The 14,495-nt window shown below is 41.1% G+C and overlaps 1 protein-coding gene across 1 annotated transcript in view; it reads left to right on the top strand.

Moving 5' to 3' along the window:
- The window catches only part of LOC127807097 (uncharacterized), a 75,838-nt gene that overhangs the window by 5,086 nt on the left and 56,257 nt on the right, over positions 1-14,495 (top strand). Inside the window, exons 4-7 of the mRNA XM_052344719.1 lie at positions 4,661-4,765; positions 4,885-4,956; positions 5,147-5,294; positions 13,123-13,205. Of these exons, the coding sequence (XP_052200679.1) occupies positions 4,661-4,765; positions 4,885-4,956; positions 5,147-5,294; positions 13,123-13,205 (408 nt within the window). The remainder of the gene's footprint in view (positions 1-4,660; positions 4,766-4,884; positions 4,957-5,146; positions 5,295-13,122; positions 13,206-14,495) is intronic.

Here is a 14,495-nt window from a genome sequence, read left to right as displayed (position 1 = left end):
CACAGGGTGGGTGTAGTCTCTCTTAACCAAATTGGCGGTGTAGACAAGGAAAGAAAAGGGCTACTCCCTATCAAATGGCCTCCTCATATTCCAAGGACGCCTAGTGATAGGGGATCACAGGGAGTTGAAGACGAAGATTTTGAAATCCCTACACTACTCACAAAATAAGACAATTCTTCTTTTGGCCAAGGCAAAAGAAGGATGTAATAGATTTTGTACTAGCATGTGAGACATGTTAGCGTTGCAAACATGAGCAAGTACCCTACCCAGGCTTGCTACAACCTTTGGGAGTATCGGAGCAAGCATGAGAAGATATCTCTGTGGACTTTGTGGAGGGCTTACCCAAGTTCGAAGGTAAGGATGTAATACTAGTGATCGTTGACAAATTAACAAAGTTTGGGCACTTCCTTTGTCTAACGCACCCCTTTTCGGCACAAGAAGTGGCTCGGGTGTTCCTAGATTCAGTGGTCAAACTGCATGGAGTTCCAAAGACCATTGTGTTCGACAGGGATAGGATCTTTACCAGCCATTTCTGGTAGGAACTCTTCAAGAAGTTGGGAGTAGGATTGCACCTGTCAACTGCCTACCACCCTTAATCCGATGGTCAAACGGTGAGGGTGAATTAGTGCCTGGAAACCTATTTGAGGTGCATGTGCTTCACCAAACCAAAGAGTTGGAACAGATGGTTACCACTGGCCCAATTGTGGTATAACTCCCATTTCCACAACGCAATCAAGAGAAGCCCTTTCGAAGCAATGTTTGGATACAAGCCACCTTTCCTACCAGCTATAGCAAGGGGGTCATCTAATTTGGCAACGGTGGAGTATTACTTACAACAGAGACAGGAAATGCTATCGATCCTAAAAAGAGAGCTAACTAATGCCCAAAACAGAATGAGGCAGATTGCAGACAGAAAGAGGAGTGATAGAGAATTAGAGGTTGGTTACAAGGTGTTTTTGAAAGTGAAAATGTTCCTGCAACAGCCCTTCACGACCACACCAATATCCAAGCTCAATCCCAAATATTTCAGGCCCTATGTCATAGAAGCTAAAGTAGGGAAGGTAGCTTACAAATTGAAATTACTAGAAGGGATATAGGTGCATCCCGTGTTCCATGTGTCTCTACTTAAGAGGTCCATCGAACCAGGAGCACCCACAAGTCAGCAGCTACCAGAGGTTGAAGATGAATTGGAGGAGCATAGAGAGCCCCGAGCTATACTAGACCGGAGGGTGGTTTACCAAGGCACAACTCCCCTCATCCAAGTTTTGGTCCAGTGGTCACACCTTCAACCGGACCATACCACTTGGGAATACCTACCCGAGTTACTAAAAAAGTTCCCCCAAAACGGCAAGCCTACTTTGAAGACTTCTTGAGGACAAGAATGCTGTTGAAGGGTAGGGGAGTGTCACGACCCAAGGGTCTCCTTTGTAATTTTTTAAAATTCTTGCAAGTAGCCATGTAACTAACTGATCTGTTGTGGGGGGTGAGGACTGTCATACCTCTGTCATACCTCACGTGTAGGTTGTAACCGACTATGCATGGCCTATAAAAGGCTTATATGCATGAGGATGGGAATTCATTCATGATAATAACATTGAATTCTTTCCCTCTCATTTCTTTCTCTTAATTCTCCCTCCAAATTCTATCTCTCTTTCCCTCCCTTTTCCCTTTCTCTTTATCTCTTAAACATCGGAAATTCAAGTCTCCATCTAGAGACTTGACACAAGGGTGATTAACGAGGGCAGTAGCTATTTCCTCGTAAGAAGGAGATGTGAGATGACTTATTAGTTCGTCTCCCCTTCTTACCTATGATGAAACTCAGGGCTCGTTAGTGTTAGAAAATAATTCTTATTGCTTGAAAACTTTAACAAACTAGAGGGTATTTATCACAACCTTAGCACAACGATTTAGGAAATTACCCAATAAGGAAACTAAACTAAATAGGAAACTTACTGTTCCTATTTAGTTTTAGGAAATACCCAAATAAGGGTAACCAACTTGTTATGAAACTAACTAATAGAAAACTAACTTATTTAGCTTTAGGAAATATCCAAATAACAACAAATCACTAGATAAGGGAACTAGTCCTTAAAAGAAACTTGTGCTTCTTAGTTTTAGGATGTCTTTGGTACACATGGATCGGCTGCTTTGCTGGCTTGGCTTTTGTAAGGTTATAATATCATGCCCTGCTTTAGAAATGTGCTTGTCCTCAAGCACAAAAAAAGGAAAATTGTGCGGCAAAATATCTTCACATTCCCAGGAAGCCTTGGCTGGAGACAATTCCACCCAATGCACCAAATACTCTTTGCAACCTAAATGAAGATAGGAATCGAGAACAACTTGGGGACGAAATGGAGGTTCATCGTTAGGAGGGGGAACTGCTGGGGTTGCAGTAGGTGGCATGCCATGAAAATGCTTGAGACAAGTGTGGAAGATTACCATAATGGCCCCTTGAATAGAACCTACTTCACTCAGGAAAACTTCATTAGAATCACTTGATACAACAAGATATGCTTGTGTTTCAAACTGTGACAGACTACCAGTTCGTCCAAAATTCTAACTAGGAAATCTTTGGAAATTCCTGTCAAATCTATGATAACACTTGTCAACAAAGTGTCCAGGTTTCCCACATAATTGACAGTAGATTCTCTTAGCATTGGATCTGCCACTTCCTCTATCTCCTCTATTCATAGGACCTTCTTTGTGAATAAAACCTACTCGATTGTGAATAGGTCCACTCCCATTTTTAGACCAATAGGATGCAACCTTTTCATTCATAGATGATATAGTAGTATCAAAATTGATAACTGAAGACATCGAAACATTTTTGGCAGCCAGCCTTTGCTCATGCATCAACAAGAGATATTGAACCTTGTCTAGGTTTATATCATCCATTTGATATGTGATAAGACTAACAACAGTTTCATAATCATTGTGTAGTCCATTTAGAATGGCTAGCAACAAGTCTTTATCACTAAGAGGTTCTCCAATGGCTGCTAGTGCATGCCCTATGGTTTTGATTTTTAGAATATACTCAATAATAGAGAGAGAGTCCTTTTACACCAATCTTAACTGTTGTTTTAGCTGAAAAGATTTAGCAACAGTTTGTTCAGAATACAGATTCTCAAGAACTGACCATTTGCCATATCTCAACAGATGATTCACAATGAATCACCTGTGCAAGCACTTCTTTATCTATTGTGGAAAATAGCCAACCAATGAGTTGATTTGACTTGATCCAAGTGAGATAATCGGGATTTACAACCTGAGCATTGGATTGAGTAGAAGCTGGATTTGACATGTATTTCACCGGCAGTGTGGACTTGTTTATGAATAGCATCAAATCGAATGCCCTAATGGTCGCCAGAATCTGCGCCTTACAAAAAAGATAGTTGCTGGTAACCCACTTGATAGGAATAAAATTGAACGCCTTTGCAACAATAGAGAAATCGGACTGTGATGCCGATGACAACGAAGAGGAGGATCGATGCAGAGATGAAGAACTGCATTCTTGATTTCTCGCCATTGATGTTTGTCTATGGCTTTGATACCATGAAGCAAGAGCTTCAAGGTGATAGGAAGAAACTGAAAGAAAATACGCGAAAGGAGAGAGAGGATTTTCCACTGGAAGATGCTATCTATTCTCAAGTTACAGAAATAAAGGGTTAGCTGAATATAAATACTCAGCTACCCTTGATAACAACAACTTGCAAGTTGCAGCAAGTTATAACAACCTAACTAAAAAGAGACAACTATCACAACAGATTTGAAACAACCTTCAACAGAATTAAAACCAACCTAACAACACTTTTAACCGTAGCATAACAGGAAATTACACATAAACAAAATTAACAAAATTATTTCTCTTCCACAACAAGAGACATGAAAAACAGGATGTATGTGGCTATCTGTAGGAAGAGCCAGCTCATAAGCAATAGAGCCAAGGTGACGAATCACCGAAAATTAGCCATAGAAGCAAGGGGAAAGCTTCTTAGTACCCCTGTGAGCTATTGAATTCTAACGATGGGACTGAAACTTAAGCCACACCCAATCCCCAACTAAGAACTCCAAATCACACTTTTTGTGATCAGCAGATTTCTTCATAGATGCCTGGGACTGTAACAACCAGGTTTGCAGGGACCAAAGAGCAGAATCTCGCTGCCTCAAGGCGTGATCAACATCTTCCAATCTAGCTGTGCTAGAATCATAGGAAAGTAATCGAGGAGGAGCACACCCATAGACCACCTCAAAAGGCATAACCTACAAAGAAGAGTGCAAGCCGATATTGTAACAGTACTTTGCCCAGGCTACCCAATGTACCCATTCCTTCGTCCTATCCCCCACAAAACACCGTAAATACATCTCAATGGTGCGATTGACCACCTTTGTTTGCCCATCTAATTGTGGATGGTAAGCTGAACTGAAGGTGAGATCAGTACCACTGAGTTTGAACAACTCCTTCCAAAAGGCACTTGTAAAAGTGAGATTAGTACCACATGGATCGGCTGCTTTGCTGGCTTGGCTACTGTAAGGCTCATAACAGAGGTTTTAAGCTCTCTCCAGTTGTGAAGCTTTTGCTTATTTCATATTATGCTGAATTGTACCAATTACACCTGTTGTAAATCTTTTTAGAATTAAAAGGGCTTACATGAACTTGCAGATACTTCACCTTTGCCACTTACTCCGGACTATGGTGGACCATTGGCTTGTTATGCTGATGGAGTGTTTGATTCACGCTTTAACCGTTACATTGCTGTAAGGGAAGGTAGGTTCCCAATTTGATATATTTTTTAGCCTCCATGTGCTTGCTTGATTTGTTTCTGATTTGAATTCTTTCTGGTTTAGCTTTAATGAATTTACTTAATATGTTAAAAATATTGATAGATCGTCATGAAGACAGCCTGAATGCGACAACAGCTATCATATCAATTGATCTAAATAACCGCACTGTCCAAGGTAAGGAGTTCTTAAATTTGTCCAAGGTGGTATTTTTTCCTTGTGTGCTTGCGTTGGTCTAGCTTTATGGTGAAACATAACAAATAGCTCCTGGATCATGTGTTTCTGTACTTGAGCTTTTGATAAATGTTGTCTGTTTAAGGAATAACAACAACCTTTGTTTTTCTTGTTGCAATCATTAAATATACAGAACCAGAAATATTAGTTGGCGGCAATGACTTTTATGCTTTCCCACGTCTGGACCCAAAAGGAGAAAAAATGGCATGGATTGAATGGGGACATCCTAATATGCCTTGGGATAAGTCAGAACTTTGGGTTGGTTATTTTTCTGAAAAAGGGTGAGCAATGTTAGCTTTTCTTTACCTTATGTTCTTCTCAATTGTCTTTTCAATTCAATCTGTTGAATACAGGGAAATAGTTTTTGCTTCATTGATACTTTTTAGTTATCTTTGTGCATATCAAGCTAGGGAGGAGATAACTGACCAGCTCAGCTTGGTAAATTGTAACCAGTAGTCTTATCAGTTGCGGGTGTTGTATGGCATTTATGTAAAATTTTGTACAAGCTCTCTTGGTCTTGATATTTTCTTCTACCTCCTTGTCCTCTCATCATGACTTTTTTTTATTTGCTTTGAGGTTTTTCTATTCGCCTCTTCTAAAATAGTTTTTGTTTTGTTTCAGATAGCAGTAATAATCTCCTTTCACATTGAACCAGTCTCTTTTTCGCATTCCAATCTCTTCCATTGCTGTGTTCACTACAGTGGAATCTGCAGCTTTCTCCCCCACACACTTTTTCGATGAGAATAGGTTGCTTTTTACCTTTTAAACAAGGCTATTTGATTCTGAGGCTTTGTTTTTTTTATCATCTTTCCTCCATTTTTCATTATGGACGTCAAGGACCATAAGCTTATGCTGAGTGATTAGGCACTTTCTTGATATGGCTTTGCAGTCCTTATGTAAACTTTCTTTTGTTTCATAAGAAAGAAGTCTCTTTGGTTACTTGATTTATAGTCATGTGTGCACCATCATGGTATTTTTACCCATGCTTAGATATAATATTATGGACCTTATGGCACTATTAAATTCAAAACTCATGCTTATTGTCTGCAGCATCCTCTTGTCATTGTAGTCACAAGAGGGTGCATTCTGTCATGTTCCTAGGGCAATAGAGGGCAATATTGTAATAAAAATATAATACTTATTAGGATTACAGTTGTACTACACATGGGTGCAATGGCTGTGAGGCTATAAATAAGCCACTGTTGTAGGAAAAAAAAGGATCTTGAATTGATAATTGAAATCTCTCATTTCCCTCTCTTGAATTCTCTCAATCTCCCTCCAATTTCTCTTTAATCACTCTCATTCTTTCCCCCTCTGTTTTGTTCTTCCCTAACGTCCCCCATATCTCTTCTGATCTAACTTCCCCAATTCCTCCCCAATTACCTCTTAAACCTGTTATGAACCCTAGGTTCATGACAATTGGTATCAGAGCCACCGTTCCTCGGCGGCTTTCCCTGTTGATTAATTTATGATGGATTGACGTTTGCTGTCTGACGGAAGTTGATTCTCGAGATTAGAGGGCGAATTCAACTCCAGTGATTCCAACAAACCTTGTGTTACGACCCTAGGGTTTGGTTAGGATTTAGGAAGTAAATTGGTAAGAATTAGAGGAAGAAAGAGCAGAAAATGAGGGAAAAAGAGTAGAGAACAGAAAGAATGGTGGGAGAAGAGAGAAAACTGAGGGAAAGCTAGGAGAATTGAGAGAGGGAAAATGGAATTCAATTGTTATTCAAATCATACCTTTCTCTAACTATGCCAGCCTCTTTATAGGCTTACAATTGAAAGAAATAATAGAAAATACAACCAACTAACTACTATAACAGCCTTCCATAACCTCTAGACTTCTACAATTAGGTCTACAACTTATCCACCATGGATTTCCCCCCAATTACAATCATATACTCAAGGTCATGACAATTCCCACCCCTTCAAACAATTCTTGTCCCCAAGAATTGACAGCTGTTAACTTGTTCTTCATCCAATACCGATCTTAACAATCTGATTTCTTCTTCGTCTTTTCTTATGCTTATCTCGTATCCTTTTCTTTTGCCTTTCCACGTCTTTTTCTCCAATATCACATCTCCCAAACCAGATGGCAGTAACCTCCTCTTCCACAATATCAAAACTCCCTAACCAAATGGCTGCAACCTGTTCTTCCTTCATCATCTGAATCTGGTCCACACCAGGTGAAATGACAGCAATATTGTCATACAGCTCGGGATCAAAATACCTCAAAACGGCAAGGTTAGTTTCTTCGGCTACAATTGCCTTGACTTGTGACTCCTCAACAGCAATAGTACTATTACTTGCTGCAACATCAAATCCAACCTTTGAAGCTCCTTCCTCATCTTCAGTAGGGACCTCCTCAAGTGGAGAGACTTTTACTTGCTGATTGTTGGAGTACACCACAGGCTCACTTTCAACAGATTTTTCCTCAAGTGGAACCTCAATCTCTTCTTCAGCAATTGCCTTTCCTTTCTTGTCATTCTGAATTGGCTGATCCAATTTAGGTTTTTCCTCATTCTTTGTAGCTACCATTCCCATTTTTAGGACCTCATCAGCCTCATACTTCTCATCAGCTGCATGTACATCATCTTCCTTTTCCACTGCTACTTTATCAGCTTCTTGCACTACCTGATTAGCAGTCTTAGAAGCTCCATTAATAACATAGGTTTTGGTCCTTTCTCCAAACCGGTTACACAAGTCGATCACAAACTGTGGCCAGCTCAATTCCACCCTACCGTAACTCCAATTCTTAAACCAAGCATCTGTAACGCCATCTAAATAAACTGCAGCCAGGTGCACTTTCTCCCTTTCAGCTACTCGGTATTGGTAGAACACCCTCTCACACCTCCTAATCCACCATTTAGGTCTATCTCTTTCAAACGTCGGAATCACCATCTGCGGTACTGGGGCTGTGGAAGGGCTTCCTCCAACTCTTCTGACCACATCTCCCTTCTCTGCCTCCAACCTCTCCCCTGCTTCCATAGCATCATTAGGCCCTTGCCGAGCTCTGCTCAAGGCGACATGCAACTGCTGGCTGATTTGTTGGCTTAATCCAGCAATTTCCTCCCGGAGTCCGCAAAAGGCTCGATCCAAATGGGTCACACACTTCGATCGATACCTACTTACCTCCCCTTGGAGCTGCTTGACACCAATTACTAGATTATCTGTCTTAGTTTCCAATCGTTTCATTCCCATCCCCTCTGCCATGGCCGATTACCAAGTTGCCCAATCAGATTCACCTCACCGAAGTGGCAGCCATCGCCGCGCACCTAGATTTGAATCGCAACACCTCAAATCTGAGTCCTATCGCCTGAATAGCTTGGCCTTGCTTGCTGCCAAAACTCACCACACCAGCCCGTCACCTGCCTCTAATTTCCGATCGAAATGAATTGCTTGGTGATAGACCCAGCCCTCACCTTCAATTAGGAACCTCTTACGATTGGGACAAGAGAGGCCGAAAGTCACGGAGTTGCTCCGTTGCAGTCCTTTGAGGAATCAACTTGAATAGCACCTCTTAGCTACTTGCTGCAATCATTTCTTATGTTCTCCATCCAATTCCGAGCCTCAACCACATGCAGCAAGTTTGCCGAAATCAAAGTGATTCAAGGATAACCTCTGTCTCACCCATTCACCGACCGCTGCTTAGGATTTCGCTGAATTCTTGAATCGGCCACTGTCTCCAGAATTCCCGGAATTTGCTGCTCTTGATTTGCCTCCTAATTCCGCTCGATATCCCGTTGGAATTCTTTCGGCTTGCGTTGTCTTCACTCCCGGGTCAAAGTTGCTTTGCTCGGCTTCGCTTTTCAAATCCGAACTTGCTTTGCTCAACTACGCCTTCCAATCCGTGTTCAATTCTGCCTTGCAGTAGTCGCTGGGTTGGAGTGCCTAGCCCGCTCAATTTCGGTTCATTTCTTCTACCTTCGAGTCGACTTCCTTGTCGTTGGATTCGGTGCCTTCTTCTCTCACCCGATCACCGTCCAAGGCCTGGAGAACCACTAGCTTTGCTGCAATCTTCTTGGAGTCACTATCGCCACCCAATCACCGTCCACCGTCTTGCTTTCGAAGCCACTTCCGCTGTGTAACTCCTCCTTACCTGATTTGACTTCGTCACTAAGAGCAATAGCCTATGGCCGCATGCTGATCCGATTCACAGCGAATTCGAGATTGCTCGGACTCGATCGCGATCGATGTAGCCTCTGATCGCTCCAATCTGCTTCTCTCTGATGCCTTAGTCTACTTCAGTCGTGCCTTCCCTCTCGCCCTGGTCACCTGCAACGACCAGATCTGGGACGCAATCAAGTACACTTGAGTTTAACGCCGATTCCAGATTGCGGCTAGGATTAGGATCGGATGCCTAGATCTCCTTGCTGAGGAGCGTCGCCTTCAACATTTAAGTCCGATCACTGTCGGAACTATCTTGGCCAATGTCGCCTTCAATACCGAGCCGATGTTTGCTTCGCACGACTTCGCCTCTCAATTCCGATTCAATTCCAAGCCAAATTGTACGTGCCTGAAGCAACGGAGATCGCTTGGCTTGTCGGAATTAAATGCCTGAATCGCCCTAGCTAACTGCCAAGAACTTCCTGATCACCGCCTTTCAAGAATCGAATCTGAATTCAGCTATTAAAGTCTCCATAATCACAGTCGAGGAATGATTGTCTCTGATACCAAATGTTACGACCCTAGGGTTTGGTTAGGATTTAGGAAGTAAATTGGTAAGAATTAGAGGAAGAAAGAGCAGAAAATGAGGGAAAAAGAGTAGAGAACAAAAAGAATGGTGGGAGAAGAGAGAAAACCGAGGGAAAGCTAGGAGAATTGAGAGAGGGAAAATGGAATTCAATTATTATTCAAATCATACCTTTCTCTAACTATGCTAGCCTCTTTATAGGCTTACAATTGAAAGAAATAATAGAAAATACAACCAACTAACTACTATAACAGCCTTCCATAACCTCTAGACTTCTACAATTAGGTCTACAACTTATCCACCATGGATTTTCCCCCAATTACAATCATATCCTCAAGGTCATGACACGTTGGCAATTAGGTTGAGATTTGAAGCCGCGATTTCCGACAATCCAGGCTTGAGACAGAGGCGCAAGGCTAGGCTAGGCAGTTGAGTGAACAATGATTTAGACGGAGGTGATGCGAACATAGGAGCGTTTGCAGTTGGTGATCGGAGGTGAGCCGATAGTTTTTATGCTGGAACCAGGCATTTTCCTTGGCGATTATGTGAAGCAATTCAGGTGAAGTCTATAATTGAGCCGATGGTTGCAACCAATGGACGATGATTGGGAGGGTCGCGGCTGTTGCAAGTCGGAAATAGCAGGCGGAGCAGGTTCTATAATCCACTGTGACTTGAATATTGGAGGCAACGCTCCTCGATGAAGAAGTAACGACTGAATTCGGAATTGAACTTGGATTTAGAAGGCGTAGTCGAGTAGAGCAAACTCGGATTTGAAAAGCAAAACTGAGCGAAGCCACTTCTGCTCGGAATTGAAGACGATGTAGGCTAGGAGAGGTCCGCAGTAACACCGAGTTGCATTTGGAGGTGAATAAGAGTGGTGTAGCGGTAGTTTTGTGGTTGGAAACGTTGCTAATCTCAGCCTAGATTTGAAGATGTGTGAAGGTAAAGCATACCTCGGTGATTCCAGTGAGTTTGGGTGGGACTCTTGGCTGAGGATTAATTCGCAGCCGTTGATTTTGGAATTTGATTCTGATGCATGGAGGTAATTTAATGGTGGATGGACGATTGCTTCTGATCTGATTATAAAGGACTCTTGGTTCGAATTGTGGAGGAAAAATGATTGTTGAAGGCGGAGTAGCAATAGAGGAGTTCCAATTGATCAGAATTACCAAACGTGGTGGCTATCTACAGGAGAATTTTGAAGAAGCTGCAGCTGGGGCGATCTATTTAGGAGGAGGGAAACAGACGAAACTTACACAGGCAGACGGGAGCCCAAATTCCAGTGACAACAATGATGACGGAGAGGTAGATCCATGTTGGATCTATAGGATCGACAATGGATAGGAAGATAGACGGTGTTGCCGATTTGTTGTGATAGGACATCAATCATAGGCGTGAAATTATTGATGGCTTCAGAAATTGGATGAGGGACCAGTGCATGATAATGTTCGCCAGAAGGAAATAGGTTAGATTACCTATTTGTTTGCTTTCTAGAGAATATTCTTATCCAATTATTATAAAGACGCTACCAGATCCTACAACTACTCCTTACTGTCCTCGAAGAACTGGAGCAGAACCTAATTCAGTGGGGAATCCTTACCTCACTCATCCCTGGAATCGGAACTCCATGGACAAATCTCAGTGTCCAATGCAGGGGGACAAAAATCTTGTTCCGGAATGGGATGTTAAAATGTTTGAGGCAAAGAAAGATGATAAGGAGGACGTGGTAAAGGAAGCATCATTGCCTCAGGAATTTCCTAAAATACAACCACCCATGTGCAATACAACTGTAATCCTAACAAGTATTATATCTTTATTACAATATTGTTGTTGAATTATTTGCATGGAATCAGGAGATTCTGGCTGAAACTGCAGTCAATATTAAGGAAGCTAGCGCTGTAACTGAAGGGAACCTATCATTGATAACTCAGGATGCCAGAGAGGAAATGAGGGTAGATAAGGAGATTGGTGTGAACCACGTTTTTCAAGGGTAGGAGGCTGATGACTCAGTTGAAAAACAGGCTATAAATCAGATTGGGAAAGGGAACTGCTATGAAGATGGCTTCCTTGCAACTAATATTCCAGCCAGGGTTATTGTCTCATTAGATAACTCGATCATAAATCATGTTTGGGATGAAGGTTGTGATGGAGGCTTGGTTTCAGCCATTGAGGAACCTATGGGACTTTCTCGTTATGCAACCAGTATGTTCGGACAACAAGCGCAAGGAAATTTGAGTCCCTTACTGTTGCTAGAAATGGTATGTTTGGAGGTATGTCCTTAGCTGGGATATCTTCTAATGTTGTGAAGGTGTGTGGATTTGATACGGAAGTATGGGGACAACTTGTAATTGAAGGACAACTACCGAAAAGAATTGATTCAAGCTGTATGGTCAAAAATGAGGTTTTGCATAAGTTGGACAATGCCAATTCTCAAGGAGGGTTATAGTGTTTTGCATCGATAAAGCAAAATACTGTTTTGGAAATGCAAGAGAGCATGGCTTGAACAAATAAATTCCTAAGAAGATTTCAGCTAAGGAAGCCAGGAGTTTTGCGGTGGAGAACAAAGCTCCTGCTACTATGTTCATTCTTGCTACAACCAGAATTGCTGCAGCAACTCCTAGATCTGACACTTCTACATTGCTGCATGTAAAGGTGTTTGCGGATATCGTTGCGAAGGGTGATGAAATATTCAAGGACATGAGAACCACTGCAAATTTGTTATGCATACAGAGGTTTTTCAAAACTTCTCCATCCAAGCTGTGGAAGAGAAGGAAAAAACATACTAGAAGCTATGGAGGTTTGGCATTTCTTGGGGACAAGAAATGTTTTAAGGTGGGGAGAATTGTCATGTTCCTAGGGCAATAGAGGGCAATATTGTAATAAAGATATAATATTTATTAGGATTACAGTTGTATTGCACATGAGTGCAATGGCTATGAGGCTATAAATAAGCCACTGCTATAGGAGAAAAAGGATCTTGAATTGATAATTGAAATCTCTCATTTTCCTCTCTTTAATTCTCTCAATCTCCCTCCAATTTCTCTTTAATCACTCTCGTTCTTTCCCTCTCTGTTATGTTCTTCCCTAATGTCCCCCTATATCTCTTCCTATCTAACTTCCTCAATTCCTTCCCAATTACCTCTTAAACTTGTTATGAACCCTAGGTTCATGACACATTCATAATAGGCATTTCCCATCAACTAGTTGCAGCCTTACATTTGCTTTATTAGGATGAGATTTCAAGTTTTCTTAAAATGCTAATTGGGAAGATAGAAATGAAAATGTTTATTTAGTCTATTAGTTGAGTGAAAATGCTGTTATCCTTCTACTCAGGTATCCTTCCACTCCAAACAAAAAACCAGAACCATAAATAGAAGTCCTGAATTCTCAGTGTTCTTTATATTGCTATCATGCAGGCAGATATGCAAACGTGTTTCTGTTGCTGGTGGTGATCCTGCACTTGTGGAGTCTCCTACTGAGCCCAAGTGGTCAGCTAAAGGTAATATTTATGTACTCGGGGAAGAATTAACACTGAATCTTGTATTTTCACTTTTTGTTCTTTGTTTCTTGTTTTGTGGTTGAATTGTTTGCATGTTCTGATCTGTTTATTTTGTTCGCATCCTGGCTGAGTGAACTCTTCGGAGTCTTAGATAATATGAGCACCATATACTTTGTAGGGAATGTTAACCAAAGGAGTTCGTTAGCACAAATAGTGGAGTTTAATATGTGTGTAGAGGGTTGGGGGAGCTGAATTGGGGTAGACATTCAGAAAAATTAAAATGAAGAATAAAAAATAAATGAGTATAAGGATTGAGTGAGCAAACATGCCCATTTATAACTTTTCCATCTTTAAGATGAGGGGTCTCTTGTTTCTCAAAAATTCATTAAAAAATGTTCAACAGATTGTATATACTAGATAAAGAACAATGCCGAATTTCCCCCTCAATTTAATTTTTTTCTTATGCCCCTCCGTTTCATGGGCATATCTCTTAGACTTTAGAAAAACTCTCTGAATCTTAAATCACCGTATACACTAATATCATGTTATCACATTTTGTCCTTCATTAGTACCCATTTGATTCATGGATGTACATGGTTATTTTCATATTCATTTTGTAAAGAGAGAAGAAATCTTCTGTTTTTTCATATCTTTGCAGAGACACATAACACCATTATATATACATTTTAGATCCTAGGATTATGCTTAGGATATTCTATTTTCTATATTTACACAGTTGACTATCCTACACATGTCATGACCCCAAGGATAAAATAGTCATTATGTCTTATACGTAATTCTTTTGGTTGTACTCTTTTGTTGTAGCTATTAGTACCTTCAGTTGTAAAGCCTATAAATAGACTAAATTAGTTAGAGAATGGAATATAGTTGAATGATAATCAGATTGTTTCTCTCTCAGATTCTCTCTCAAATTCCCTCACCTTCTCTTGATTCTCCTTGATCTCTCTCTCTTTCTTTGTTCTGTTTACGTTCTCCCTCAATTCTTGCGAATATCTCCCTCTGTTCTGTCCGATTCTCCCTCCCTTTCTATTCGATCTCTTTCGATTTCTACTAATTTCCTATTAAAGCCCTAGCTAAACCCTAGGTACATGTAGATGGTATCAGAGCTGATCGATTTTTGGCTATGATTTTGGAAATTTCAATAGCTGATTCAGGTTCGACTTTTGAAGGCGGAACAAGCCAACGATTCTTGATGCAATTTCAAGCAGCAGAGTAGATTGAAGGAAGCACGGGACCTGACAATTGTCTCGGTTGTTGATAAGTGAGTAC

Source organism: Diospyros lotus, chromosome 8 (genome assembly GCF_014633365.1).
Source record: "Diospyros lotus cultivar Yz01 chromosome 8, ASM1463336v1, whole genome shotgun sequence".
In the NCBI taxonomy this organism is placed as follows: domain Eukaryota; kingdom Viridiplantae; phylum Streptophyta; class Magnoliopsida; order Ericales; family Ebenaceae; genus Diospyros; species Diospyros lotus.
The sequence above is the reverse complement of the archived record's forward strand: the minus strand, read 5'-3'. Positions and strand labels throughout refer to the sequence as shown.